We start from the raw sequence: 15,250 nt of genomic DNA, 5'->3' as shown, positions 1-15,250 counted from the left end.
TAATTAAAAACTTTTGTGTTTCCATGATACTATCAAGTAAGCAAAAAGAAATGTATATCACAGAACAGGAGAAAATATTTGCATGTCATATCTAACAGAGACCTGTATCTATGATATATAAAGAACTCTTACAACTCAAAAATAAAGCAAATAACTTGATTTAGAAATACAAAGGATCCGATAAACTTTTCTCCAAAGAAGATATACAAATGGCCAATAGTAACATGAAAAAATTTCAAATATCATTAGTCATTTGGAAAATGCAAATCAAAACCAAAATAACACTTCATACCTATTATTAAATGGGCTATAATAAAAATTATCTTTTTAAACACAATAACAACTGTTGGCAAGAATGTGGGGAAATTGACTCTCATATAATACTGGTGGAAATTTAAAAATGGAGAAACTGCAATAGAAAACAGTTTGACAGTTCCTTAACAAATTAAACTCAGAATTTCAATATAACTCAGACATTTAGCTTCTTCATATACTCCATGAAAGTTAAAAACAAGTATTCAAACAAAAACTTGGACATGCGTATTCACAGTGGCATTGTTCCCAACAGTCAATTATCCGACAACTGATGAACAGCTAAACAAAATGTGGTATATCCATATATTGGAATGTTATGTGGCTATTAAAAAGAACAAAGTACAGACACATGCTACAACATGGATGAACCTTGAAACCATTATATTAAGCACATCAGAGGCCAGGTGCAATGGCACACACCTGTAATCCCAGCAATTTGGGAGGCTGAGGCAGGAGGATTGCAAATTCAAAGCCAGCCTCAGCAACTTAGTGAGGCCCTCAGAAGAAGAAAGAGGGCTGTAGATGTGGCTCAGTGGTTAAGTACCCCTGAGTTCAATTCAAAGTACCAAAAAAAGAAAAAAAGCCCATCAGAAAAGACTACATATTATATAATTCAATATATATAATTCAATTTATATGAAATGTCCAAAATAGGCAAACCTATAGAGCAAGAAACTAGATTAGTAGTTGCTTAGGGCTGGAAGGATAAAAGAGATATAGTGGATGAAGACTTAAGAGTACAGATTTTTTTTTTAGATGATGAGAATATTCTAAAATTGTACATATCTATCTGTAAATAAACCAAAAATCATTGAATTATATATCCAAAGTTGATTAATTCTATAGCATGTGAGTCATTTCTCAATATTATTTTAGATAAATATACTACCACTGTTTGGTGGCAGGGAGATAATCTGTAGGAATCAGGAATTTAACCTCAGTTCTTGGGTAGTCCCATGATGCCTAAATACCCAGAAAGTATCATAATATACCCAGTACTGAGAATTCTCTGTTCTATCTAAAAATACTTATGAAGAAATGGAAATTTTAATTGTTGCTGAACAATTTCAAGTCTCTTTTATTCTAACAGGTATCAGGAATTAAGGGAGTCACTCCACCAATGTAAGCTTCCATGGGGTGCTGAAAGGGAATATGGTGGGATTATACCGATTTTGCTGCCTGATGAACACAGGCCAAAATATGAACCTCCTTGTGTCATGGGCAAAGGACATCAGCATTATGGATTTGGTGGAGAAACCTGGCCAAGGTAACTAAACTTGCTGCTATTCACATAAAGATTGTTATTATCCATTTTCTCTATTTCTATTCAATCTTTTGTAAACTTAAATATGCCTCCAAACTAATTTCTTTTACTATGAATAAAAAGACACAGATAGTAAAATTAATTATGATTTCTAATCATGAAATCATAAAAAGCCTGTTTATTAAATATTTTAATGTCCTTAGAGATGATAAAGTATTCTAAAAAATTCTGATTAACTTATTCCCTTACTTATCTTATTAAGTGAGAATATGAGAGAAAAATGGATATTAAACATGTTTTTTGTCTGAACAAAGAATTAGCCTAATTTGTGCAAATGTTCTTGGTTTTTGGAACTTTTGATTTGTAATTTTTTCACCAATCTTTGTAGTCATTAAAATTCTCTGTCAAATGTTTTCAAAAGTATTTATGTATTTCAATAATAACATAAATTTTTAAAGTCACTTTCAGCAACTCTATTCACAGAAGTTAAAACTGAAGACAGAGCAAAAAAATTTGAGCAGGAAATTAAATTTCAAATTGAATATTTATTAAAGATTACTTAATTTTAATTATGAAATTCAGAGAATAATCCATCAAACCATGGCACAAAGACTACTTTCTTCTTTTTTATCTAACAATACTGATTACCTGGTTTACTAACAGTCTAGCTAGTTTTTTTGTTCTATAACAAGCAAAAGAAGTAAAACAGATAAGACAAGCCATAGCTAGAGAGAGAAACATTAAAAATAGGGACATATGTGGCTGATAATCTTATCAAGACCTCAGTAAATCAGTAAAAAGCTGACAGACAAAAAGGCCCAACAGAGAGAGAGAGAGAGAGATTGATCCTTGTCCTCACTGGGGACAAAAACCCAGACATGCCCTGAGTGATGCATCTCCTCCAGCCACACTTTACTTGCCTGTAATTACTACCCAGTTAATCTCTCTCAGGTGATTAACGTGTTGATTAGATTAAGACTCTCATAACCCAATAATTTCACCTCTAAATTTTCTTGCATTGTCTCACACATGACCTTTTGGGGCACCTAATATCTACACCATAAAACTCATCATTTATTCATTTATCTATTCAGTAATTTAAGTATAGAAAGTATTGTTTTACAGACCTGGGGTTATAACTCTTTATGGAGTTTAATCTAAGCTATTGTCCTCCAAAATTTGAATATTAAACAATATGCAGTAGTATAAAGAATTAGAAATATTTGCATAGAATTTCAGTGTGTAAAAAGAAGGCCAAAGATTAAGTGAAAGGTTTGTGTTGGTCTTGCTGAATGCAGCCCCAAGGCACTAAGAAAAGAAATACTTGTTTCACTTAGAATGCCTATCACCCCTGACTCACAAATGTAGGTTAATGTCTTTCATTCTTTTCATGCCTCTTTATGTCAAATATTATCATTTTAGCATATTCCTCTCTTAAAAATATATTTATGACAAATTTCTGTCTTCATATATAGGGCTAATTGCTTGGCAAACAACTACAGAATAGGATTTACCTTGTTTCCTAACAAGGAATAACTGCTATTACCATATTTTTCTTTCTCCCTTAAAAAAAGCCTTTTATACAAAAATAACAATGTTTTACAGCTCTCTTTATGGGTGAAGCCTCAATTTTTAAACCTTTAAAAAAAAAAAAAGGTTTTCTCTAGCAACCACACCCTACCACCTCCTTTGGTAGAAGGTTTTGTGAGAAACAGGATCACTCCTTTGCCTTACCAACTCTTTGTCCTGTGCCTTTGGAAATGAAAAGTACCTACTCCTTTGGAAAAGGTCCAGGAGGTGAGACATCCTAAAGTATGTCATCTGGGGTTAAGAATTTTTTTTAAAAAAAGCATTACTTACTAAATAAAATGTAATTACCTGTGTTTCTATACACATGTTCCAATACAATGTCCATATAATGCCACATGGGGCATTGCTGCCCCTTCTGAGTCTTCCTGACATAAAAGTATCAAAGTAAAACTCCTTTAAAGGAACTTTAGTAATATTTACTTACCTATAATATGCAAGTTTCAGAAATTCCAAGTAAGATCAGTCATCACCCAATTCAGCATCAATTCACTGAAGGAACAAAATCACAAAGTAATGAAAATGTATAACTTAGTGTTCACTTTCATAAACATTGATTTAAGTTTGGTAAAGTAGTAAAATTGTTCATTTTAGAAAAGGAAATTCTTCCTTTAAGCTACTGGTTAAAAGCTCTTAAAATAGATCTGCAGTGCTCTGTGAACTAAAGGATACTCTGCATTTCCTGACAACTTTGATTTTTCTAGTTTAATAATAATACTGAAAGATATTATGAATGATTTCATAAAGCAAAATTTCTCCTTAATAAAATTTGTACTTGTTTACTCTTTTATCAGCAGCCAGTCACCAATGAATGTCAAACAACCTCTGCCATTCAATTTAATAAGTGGTATATATTGCAAAGTGTTTAGCACCTTTGGCTCTTGACCTGGAAATACTAGTTGCATCCTAAATTCATTGTGACAACCAAAATAAACCACCCCATATATTCCCATACTCTCCTGGAAATGTTGGAGCCCAAAAGGAAACAGTATGATTGTTTGAGACTCATTATACCTAACCCAACTCCTATATTCCAAATGCATATTAAGACAAGGTGAGCCTAAAAACCCCTGCAATTCTCTAGTTTGAAGAGATTAAAAGAGTAGGTTATCCTGTTAGTAAGGGAAAAAATCTTGAGAGAGACAAAGAGGCTCATGGTGAATGGGAAAATCATTATTCTACATTATTATTCTATTGCAAATCAAAAATTTCTGCAATATCTGAATCGATTCAGTGCTCACCAGCATTCCTTTCTTTCTTTCATCTTGAAAGGATAGTCATAGGTACTGGCACTGAGGTACATGAAAGGTGCAGTACCTTCCCTACATTTTGCAGTTTCCCACATTTGGAACATCCCCTTGCCCAAGTAAGATCCAGAAATCCACTTCCCAGCCTCCCTAGCCTCCAGGGTGCAGATGTATACACAAAAATTCTACTGATCACCCACATCTGCAGTGGATACTGATTTGCAGGTGACCAGTACCGACTCACTATAAAAATACAGAGTGAGCATTCAAAAGATATGGGGCAACCACAATGACAGGTGAGTACTACAATACATCTGAAAATATTACAGGTGAGGCCAGCCTCTTCCCTCCCTCCTAGAGCGAACCACAGTTACCAATTTGGTGTGTCTCCTTCCATACCTTCTGTTACCTGTTTACATAGTTATGCATGTGCCCACTGAAATTTTATGGTGTTATTTTGTTTATATGTGAAATCATTTGATATGTAGTGTTAAGCAAGTTGATGTTTTTTTTCTTTACAATCTAGAGATAGTCCTTTGTCAATAAACACAGATTTACTTTATTATTTTTAATTTTCTCTTAATGTTCCACAATGTTTCACAGGTTATTTGACCACTCACATAGTTCTTTGATCCTTGCACAAATGTTTCCGTAGGGCATATCTTCAGTGAAAGTTCTGGGTCATAATATAAAATATTCAAAATATGAATTTTTTAATTTAGTAGATGTTCTAGATATCAATCCCTTCTATGTTATTTTTATTTCTTCCAATTTTTGTTTTATTTAAGCTCTTTGTAGTGTCCATTGTCTTATCAATGTGCTTTTGGCTTTTGAAATAAACATCTTATTTAAAAGGCCCTCTTTACCAGCTTAAAAAAAAAACATATTCCTATACATTTTCTTTCTTTCTTTTTTAAAATTTTTAGTTGTAGTTTGGACACAATGCCTTCATATTATTTGTTTACTTTTATGTGGTGCTGAGGATCGAACCCAGTGCCTCACACATGCTAGATAAGCATTCTGCCACTGAGTTACAGCCCCAGCCCTTTCTTTTTTAATATTTGTATAGATTTATCCTCAATTCTTTAGATTTTTAATCTATCTGAAATTATCTTTTTGAATAATGTAGAGATGTATTATTTTCCAAATGGGTAGTGAATTTTTCCTGTACTGTTTATTGAAAAATATATACTTTTCAAATAATTTAAAATGCCATCTTTTCATATATTGTTTCTATATATTCATGATTGTATTAATCTACTTATCTTTTATAGTCTCCCCATTATACTGTGTTAATTTAAAAAGAGATTCAATTTAATATTTTCTTTCTTTTCAGAAAACTTCCTATTGAACAATACTATTATTTGACACAGAACCAAAAAAGTGACGTCTATGGAAATGATTCCTTGTAAGTTAGAGGTCCCCCTTCCCCTTAGATGGGATCAAATAGTAATTTAAGTGGAAATTAGTTATATGAGAAACAAAAAAGCCCCCACATGGGAACTTTTAGAGAATTCTTCCTTTTTATTAAAATAGTGATCATTAACATTAGAAATTTTTAAAAAGCAGCAGCAGATAAACCAAAAGAAAGGGTTTGTAGCATTTAAACCAGTAAACAAAGAGTAAGAAATAATGATAGTAATGTTCAAAGAGATTCCTACACGTCATCTTGATTCATGTTCTTACCTTGACCTACTTATTCAATATAATAAAAATCTGTTATATTTCTATTTCATTAAAAAATTTACAGAAAATGCCACAATGGCCCTCAACAAATTTTGAACTGAAACTTCATAATAAGAGAGGATTGTTATGGTTATCTATAAGTAACTCTTTTAAAAATTACTAAGTATCTCTTTTGGATAAGAAATACTAATTTAGCCTGCGCTTAAAGGTATTATGCTCTAGTATATTAAATTATTTTTACTCTTTTAAAAAAAATGGTTTTTCATATATATTACTAAGTCATGCATTTTTATTTTTTGTAAAATAAGAATAAAATATTGACACTACTGAAATGACAATGAAAATTTTTTTTATCTTTATTAAGATTTGTTGGTTGTTTTTAAATTAAGGTGATACAGTATAAAATTTAGCCACTAGAGGGAGCCAAAAAGATAAAATTAGCATTTGCTTATCTCTTTGGGTTTAGTTAACTTTGCAAAGGAGATATGGAGTATGGCAATAGGATTGAATAGCTGGTTGGATCAAGCAAGTGGTGTCTCTGAGCATTTCATTTTACTTTAATTTTATCTTTAAATTTTGAATTTTTAAAAAAAGATTTTTTAAAAAAAATTCTTATTTTTTTTTCATTTTGAATCAAATCAATTTTAATCATATATTTATCAACATCACAGCAAAATTTGTCACATGAGAGCAATTTTAGATGCCAAGTTAATATTTAATATATAGTAGTAAATTTTAACTCTATATACCTTGGATTCATCGTTCATCCCCGTCTCCAACCCAACAATATAACTGGAAGAGAGGAAATCACTTTTCTTTTTAGTTCCACACCCACATACTTAAGAGTCCAAATAAAGACATAAACATTTAGGATTCATGAGAATTGTGTATTTATAACATATGCTAGAGTAACAAAGTTCTATGACTTATATGTCACTTAGTAGTGAATATGTAGAAACATCTAAAAATTGCTCAAGTGTATTCAGTTTTATCAACTTTTACTATCAAATTTATGGCATTCTGTTCATTTTTCATGTCTGAAATCTTTCAGAGTCTTATTTGCATAGGATAAAACTAATAGCTGAAATCATATAAGTGGGTAACTATCCCTCTCTAGTAAACTTTTCCCCAAGGTTATAGTATTATTTCTTGGAAAGCAGTGTTTCAAATAATTAAATACACAACCTTGTAATGAACTAATTTGGAAAGGCAAACCTCCAGGAACTTTGTCAGTTTTGTTCTATCCTTTCATAGCAACATTTACTATCATGAGAGATCAGCAACTCTGGGCAAAGGGACAAAGTATATACCTATTATCTACTTATCTTCCCAACAAGGCCACATTTGTGTCACTTCAGGTCATGTAATTGCACCACATATGTGATGTCAGGCTTCTCATGTAATTGCACCACATATGTGATGTCAGGCTTCTTCAGGGCTCTTTGGCTACCACATGATTATGAGAGTGAAGGTCAGTAGGAACCAGAGCTCTCTTATCATTAGAAGCTATCCATCAGCCCCTGTATTCCTGTGAATAAGAAATGCAAAAGGGGTAGGGGTAAGCAAGACTGAAGACTTACTTCATATATTGCCATATGAAGTAAGAATATGTGGAATGGAAAAATTTATCAGTAGATAACTGAGATATGAAAATATATCACTCTATCCTGTCAATATGAACAGTTCCAGAAAGTTAATAAAAATATTATCGTGGTGACAATGTAGTTTGAAAATGGGGTATATCCTTAGTCTTCAGCAATTTTCAAATAATAATAATACAAGCCTTTAAAGGCCCTTAATTTAAATTATGAATTATTTTCTGTTTTTATTCTAGGTTGCCCAAACCATCTAATTCAACAATAAGGTAAGTATAAAACATATTTTCCTTCCTTGTTATAATCAGAAAAAAACTATTGGCATTTCATACCACTTAGACAGGTGAGAGAAGTGAGACTTTTGATGAAAACTATTTTTTAACAAATGGAAGGAAAGGCTGGTTCAAGTCCAAGGTAACATTATTTTGATTTCTTCCCAATTATATTCCCTACTCCCCCCTGCCCTTGCTGTTTGGTGGTACTGAGGATTGAAGTCATGTACTAGGCAAGGACTCTACACTGAGCTCCTTCTCCAACCCACTGCCAATCTCGTTTTTTAAATAAACTTTTTATTTTAGTATAGTTTTAGAATATAGAATTATAAGGATGTTAGTATAGGGAGTTCTTCCCACATATCCTACCCCCGGTTTCCCCTACTATTGCCATATTAATGTGGCACATTTGTCACAATAATGAACCAGTATCAATGCATTAGTTTAACTGAAGTGTGTACTTTATTCAGATTTCCTCAGTTTTTACCTACTGTCCTTTTTCTGTTTCAGGATCCTATTTTAGGATTCCACATTACATTTCATCTTCATGTCTCCTTAGGTGTCTTTTTGTAGTAACACTTTCCTAGATTTTCCTTGACCTTGACTATTTTGAGAATTATAGGTCAGATATTTTGTAGAATGCTCCAAAATGGACTTTTAACTCATGTTTTTCTATGATTAGACTGGAGCAATGTGTTTTGGGGAGGAGGACCATGGAGGTAAAGCACCATTTTCATCACTTTCTATGAAGGGTGCATACTGTATACCTGATATATCTCCGCTGATGTTGACCTTGATCACCTGGCTGAGGGAGTGTTTTTTGAGGCTTCCTTACTGTACAGTTAGTCTTTTTTTCCCCTCCTTTCCACACTGTTCCCTTAAAAAGAAACTCACTGTGCACAGAAGACATCTGGAATCAGGCTCTACCTTCCAAGAACAAAGTACCTACTTAAATTTTTGGTGTTCTTCTGCATGGTTATTCTTTTCCATTTATTTACTGAACCACTTATTTTCAGTATGGACTTGGGGATATTTTATTTTTTGGTACTTAGGCAGTAATCCAGTACCCCCTTATTTTATTATTCAAATTGGGCATAAGAAGCTCTTCTAATTCTCTTCTGTATTCTTTTGACATTTCCCTCATCCTTGTGGAGGTTTGGAGGATGGTTTTTCTTTCTTTTTAGCATTTCCTTACTTTCTGGCACTATAAGATACTTCTGGATCATCTTGTATATTTCCTGCTCCACTCCTGGCTGAGCCAAAACTCCAAGGAACCCTTGTTCTTTTTATTGGCAACTGGTACAAGAAACCATTTGCAGCCTTTCTTTTTTTTTTTTTTTCCACATTTTTTATTCATTCATCATATTTGTACATAATGATGGGATTTGTTGTTACATATTCATACATGCATACAATATAATTTAACCAACATCAGTCCCCAACACTTTACCCATCCTTCCTCACCTCTACCCTGCCCCATCCCTTTCCTCTGCTGATCTCCCTTTGATTTTCATGAGATTCCCCCCACCTTTCTTTTCGTTTTTTTCTCTCTAGCTTCCACATATGAGAGAAAACATACAACCCTTGACTTCTGGGCTTGATTTATTTTGCTTAACATAATCATCTCTAGTTCTATTTATTTTCCTGCAAATGACATAATATCATTTTTCTGTATGGCTGAATAAAACTCCATTGTGTGCAGGTACCACATTTTCTTTATCCATTCATCAACTAGCTTCCATAGTTTGAGTATTGTGAATTATGCTGGAATAAATATGAGTATGCATTATCACACAGTAGGATAACTTTAATTCTTTAGGGTAAATAGTGAGGACTGGTATAGCTGGGTCATATGGTGGTTCCATGCCCAGTCTTTTGAGGAACCTCCATATTGATTTCCATAGTGGTTGTACTAATTTACAATTCTACCAACAGTGTAAAAGTGTTTCTTTTCCTCTCCAGCATTTATTATTATTTGTATTCTTCATGACTGCCATATTAACTAGTGTGAGATGAAATCTCAGAAGTTTTGATTTGTATTTCCCTAATTTCTAATGATGCTGAACATTTTTTCATATGTTTATTGGCCATTTGTCTTTCTTCTTTTGAGATGTGTCTGTTCAATTCATTTGCCCATTTATTTATTGGGTTATTTCATTTTTGTGTAAAGTTTTTTGAGTACTTTATCTAGTACTATATATAGTCTATATAGACTAAGTATATATATAGTACTACATATATATGGTCTATATATAAAGTACTCAAAAAAAAAAACTTTACACAATACTAATCCTCTGTCAGAAGAGTAGCTAGCAAAGATTTTTCTCCCATTCTGTATATCCTCTGTTCATATTCCTAATTGTCTCCTTTGCTGTACCAGGAGCTTTTTAAATCAGTGCCATTCAGTTTATTAACTCTTGGCATTATTTCCTGAGCTTTAGAGGTCCTGTTGAGGAAGTTGTTGCCTGTGCCTATATGCTAAGTTTTCTTCTAAGAGTTACATATTTCCTGGTCTAATTCCTAGGTCTTTGATCCATTTTGAGTTGATTTTTGTACAGAGTGAGAGATAAGGTTCTAGTTTTATTCTTCTGCATACGGATAACCAGTTGTCTCAGCACCATTTGTTAAAAAGGCTGTCTTTTCTCCAGTATGTTTTGGGCACTTTTGTCAAGCAAGAATCAAATAACTACAGATGTGCGACAGTTTGTCTCTGTGTCTTCTATTCTGTACCTTTGGTCTATATGTCTATTTTTATGATACCATACATTTTCATTACAATAGCTCTTAGTATAATTTGAGGTCTGGTATTGTGATGCCTCCTGCTTCATTTTTCTTGCTAAGAACTGCTTTGGCTATTCTAGGTCTGTTATTTTTCCAAATGAATTTCATAACTGCTTTTCTAGTTCTGTGAAGAATGTCATTGGTATTTTGATGGGAATTCCATTGAATCTGTACATTGCCTTTGACAGTAGTATGGCCATCTTAATAATATTAATTCTGCCTATCTATGAATATGGGAGTTCTCTCCATTTTCTGAGGTCTTCTTTAGTTTCTTTCTTCGATGTTCTGTAGTTTTCATTGTAGAGGTCTTTCACCTCCTTGGTTAGATTTGTTCCTAGATACTTTATTTTTTAAGCTATTGTGAATGGAATTATTTTCCTGATTTCTTTCTCAGCAAATTCATTATTCATTGTTAATATATAGGAAAGCTACTGATTTTTGTATGTTGATTTTTGTAATCTGCTCCTTTGCCAAATTTGTTTAATTATCTTTAGGAGGCTTTTGATGAAGTTTTATTGATCTTCTAGGTATAGAATCCAGAAATGGTGATAATGTGACTTCTTCCTTTCCCATTTTTATCCCTTTTATTTCCTTTCCTTGCCTAATTGTTCTGGTTAGGATTTCTAGAACTATATTAAATAGGAGTGGTGAGAGCGGACAATCTTGTCTTATTCCAGATTTTAAATGAAATGCTTTCAGTTTTTCCCCATTTACTAAGATGTTGGCTTTGGGTTTTTCATAAATAGTTTTATACAATGTTGAGGTAGGTTTCTTCTATGCTTTTATCATGAATGAGTGCTGAGTTTTGTCGAAGGCCTTCTCTGCAACTATTGAGATGACCAAGTGATTTCTGTCTTAATTCTATTTATGTGTGAATTACATTTATTGATTTGCATGTGTTAAGCCATCCTTTCATCTCTGTAATAAAACCAAATTGGCTGTGTGATGTACAGTCGTCTTAGTAAGTTGTTGAACATGATTGCTAAAGTATTTTTGCTTCTATGTTCATCATGGATATTGGTCTGTAGTTTACTTTCCTTGATGTGTCCTTATCTGGTTTTGGTATGAGTATGATACAAAAGCCCTTACCAATCTTAACTGAAAATATTAAGCTGATATTGTAAAATTGTGTTTGAGCAAAGAACTACTGAAAAAGCTATTAAAATCAAGGTCTAGCTGGGCACAGTGACACATGCCTGTAATCCCAGCAGCTTGGGAAGCTGAGGCATGAAGATCGTGAGTTCAAAACCAGCTTCAGCAACTTAGCAAGGCCCTTAGCAACTCATAAGACCTTGCCTCTAAATAAAACTAAATATAAAAAAGAACTAGGAATTTAGCTCAGTGTTGAAGCATCCCTGGGTTAAATCCCCAGTACTAAGCAAAAAAAAAAAAGAATAGAAATCAAGATTTAGGTTTTGAGGGGCTTTGTTTTGTTTTTGTTTTTTAAAGAACTATGTGAAGAAACCTTGTTTTGGACTTTACTAGTTTTGTTCATAAGAAGTATGAAAAGAAAAGTCCTTTTAGCTGGGCTATAATTATTGGATTCAAGATTTTATTTGTAGCTTGATAAGCTTCAAAGTGGGAGGCTAGAAGTCCAAGATCAAGATGTTGGGGCAGGATTGGTTCCTTCTTGGAGCTCTGAAAAAGAACCTGCTCCCTGCTTGGCACCTGGCTTCTGGTGGTTTGCTGGAGTCCTTGGTGTTCCTTGGCTTACAGATGTGTCACCCTAATCTCTCCCTTCATCTTCACATAGCATTCTTGTGTGCTCATCTGAGTCCAAGTTTCCCTTTTCATAAGGACACTAGGCTCACTGGATTAAGAACCCATTCTTCAGTATGATCCCCCTCTTAACTCATTATGTGAACAACAACCCTATTTCCAAATTAGAACCTACTATAATGCCTTTGGGATTAGCACTTCAACATATGGATTTCGAGGAGAGATGCAATTCAACCCATAACATTGGTCTTTCTACAAAATTTTTCTACAAAATAACATTTTTCTATTCTGTAACCTTCCTGATCTCAATTTTCTTCTGGTTTAGACAGTGGTTTTTGTTGTTGTTGTTTTTATTTTCCCTTAACCTCTGTCAGTACTCCAAATAATAGGAAAATTATCACTGTGGCCTTTTTCTTTTTTTCCTTCAGTGATCTATTTTTGGCTTTTTTATTTCAAAACAGTTTGTGTACATAAACGGGCAATATATTTTGTTGATCCATTACTTAAAGAAACAGATCCCTGGGTTGAAAGTTCAATCCAAGATGAGTGTATTACTGAACTAAATATCCAAAATTATTTCATAAAATAAAGTACATGGATCTTTTAAAACAGGAAACAGAAATTAAAAGCAACTAGAAATTCTTCCTACATCATCTGAAAACTAAAAATATCCATATATTGCTTATATTATTACCCAGTCATGGAGATTATTCATGATAAAGAATTAAGTATGGTTTATTTTTAAAAATGAAATTTAGTTTTGTCTAGCAAAATTAAGAAAATTTCATAGGTCTTGGAAGATTGTCTACAGACTGCCAACTCCATGATTATAGGAACTTTATCTGGGTTACTGTCATCCTCAAGGATTAGAACACTATAAGCCATAACAAAGAGTCCCAATAAATATTTGATGATTAATTTTTTCATCGCACTTCTTTTTCTTCTGTTTTTTTTATTTGCTCAATAAATCTTAGCGAAATCTGCTTACCATATCCAATTGATCACCCTTACCATACACACATCTCTCGTGGAGCCATGTTCCCGACCTTTACGTCACCTAAGGAGCTCTACAATGGTATTAAAGCCTGCACTCACCAGCCATTTGCTCCCACGGTGCCAACCAAGACCTATGATTCAACGATTTTGAAGACAAGAGGTAAAATGTGACTTAAAATTAAAACTATTGATTCTGATTATTATTGGAATTTATTCAATAATAAAATTAAAGAAAGCAAGACACATGAAGGACTCAAAACACAGACATGTGACCCCTCAGTAGATTAGAAAAGTTTTACCCAACTGTGGATGCACCACACAATCATCAGGGACTCACTGCAGACCATTAAACCAGACTCTACAGGTGCTTCTGATTCTTTTACTTCACACATTCCTCCCATTGTAGAATCAGAAACCAGAAATATAGAATTGGTTGTCTTCATTCTATATATGTTTTGTTTTCATTTCCTTCCTGTTCTTGTGGTTTAGCTTTAAAAAATTCCATCCTAGCCAGGCACAGTGGCGCACACTTGTAATCAAGCAGCTCCAGAGGCTGAGGCAGGAGGATTGAGAGTTCAAAACCAGCCTCAGTAAAAGCGAGACACTAAGCAACTCAGTGAGACCCTGTCTCTAAATGCAGTACAATATAGGGCTGAGGATGTAGCTCAGTGGTTGAGTGCCCCTGAGTTCAATCCCCAGTAGCAAAGAAAAAAAAAAAATTCTGTCCTAGCTTAGATGATGAGCATAAGGGGCAAGGCAGAAGCAGTGATTAAATTGAAAGCTTAACATTTGAACTAAGACTCAGACACTAATTTAGTCACATTCTCTTGACACCCTGGAGCATCTTTATGGATGTATTTTATTAGAGAGGACAGTAATCCTCTGCACCCATCCTAGAGTCTCACCCACCCTAGACTCCTCAGTCTTTGCTGAGGAGATATACACATGCATGAAAGCAGATGACACCTCTGAATGTCTGAAAGATGCTAAAGAGAGGATAATTGAAGGTAACAGAAAAGGCATGTAGTAGGAAAAAATAAATACTTGTTGAGTTAATAATTTATGCTGTGGAGTATATAAAACTCAAGAATTGTCCTATAACATTAATTGTCTTCTGTACATGAATATATTTGTACCAAAGTGCAAGGATCATCAATAACAACCTCAGCACCTTGTTAGCAGACAGGTATGTTTTGGGTTTTGAAAAAGTGTGTAGCAGAAAACTTAAGAGCAGACTTTTCTTTTCCCTCCATACTAAGGGTTGAACCCAGAACCTTACACATGCTAGGCAAGTACTCTACCACTGAACTACACTCCCAGTCCAGAGGCAAGGACTCTGGAGTCAGAGTATAGGCATAAAATTCTTCCCTTACCATTTACTGTGGACTATAGTGGTGTTTCTTAACTTCCGTCTTCACTTCTCAATCTCTAAAATGGGAGTATTAGTGCCAACTTCATAGATAACAAAGATAAGTGTTAATAGTTTGTTTGCTTTCATATAGTGACTCCAGTGTGTGTTCACCATGATGAAATTTTATATTACCTCTCAGACCAGTCAGTATTGATAAGAGGCAGTGCAAACTGATTCTTCAAGAACATTTGTCTGGTGCTGAGGCTATGCTTAGTTATATTGGGAGAGTGAGATGAGTGAGTGCTGTGCAAAGAAATCCAAGATATGTATCTAAACAACTGAAAGTTTATAATTGTGTTAGGGAAACTATCAAAATTAATTCATTATTTTCAGTCCTGAATTAGATAATTTCTGAAATTATATTTAGTACATAGTTA

At 33.7% G+C, this 15,250-nt stretch overlaps 1 protein-coding gene and 1 long non-coding RNA gene across 4 annotated transcripts in view; one reads left to right on the top strand and one right to left on the bottom strand.

Annotated features, from left to right (window-relative positions):
* LOC125611499 overlaps window positions 1-15,250 on the bottom strand; it is a 78,962-nt gene that overhangs the window by 51,155 nt on the left and 12,557 nt on the right. The window contains exon 2 of the long non-coding RNA XR_007341656.1: window positions 3,594-3,658. This is a non-coding gene — a long non-coding RNA (uncharacterized LOC125611499). The remainder of the gene's footprint in view (window positions 1-3,593; window positions 3,659-15,250) is intronic.
* CUNH7orf31 (chromosome unknown C7orf31 homolog) overlaps window positions 1-15,250 on the top strand; it is a 35,355-nt gene that overhangs the window by 7,670 nt on the left and 12,435 nt on the right. For all 3 annotated transcript variants that reach the window (XM_048786359.1, XM_015490144.2, XM_048786360.1), the window contains exons 3-6: window positions 1,406-1,582; window positions 5,750-5,821; window positions 7,934-7,963; window positions 13,441-13,622. In XM_048786359.1, coding sequence (XP_048642316.1) covers window positions 1,406-1,582; window positions 5,750-5,821; window positions 7,934-7,963; window positions 13,441-13,622 — 461 coding nt within the window. The remainder of the gene's footprint in view (window positions 1-1,405; window positions 1,583-5,749; window positions 5,822-7,933; window positions 7,964-13,440; window positions 13,623-15,250) is intronic.

This window comes from Marmota marmota, unplaced genomic scaffold (assembly GCF_001458135.2).
Source record: "Marmota marmota marmota unplaced genomic scaffold, marMar, whole genome shotgun sequence".
NCBI classification, from domain to species: Eukaryota; Metazoa; Chordata; class Mammalia; order Rodentia; family Sciuridae; genus Marmota; species Marmota marmota.
This window is presented reverse-complemented; position numbering and strand designations above follow the sequence as displayed.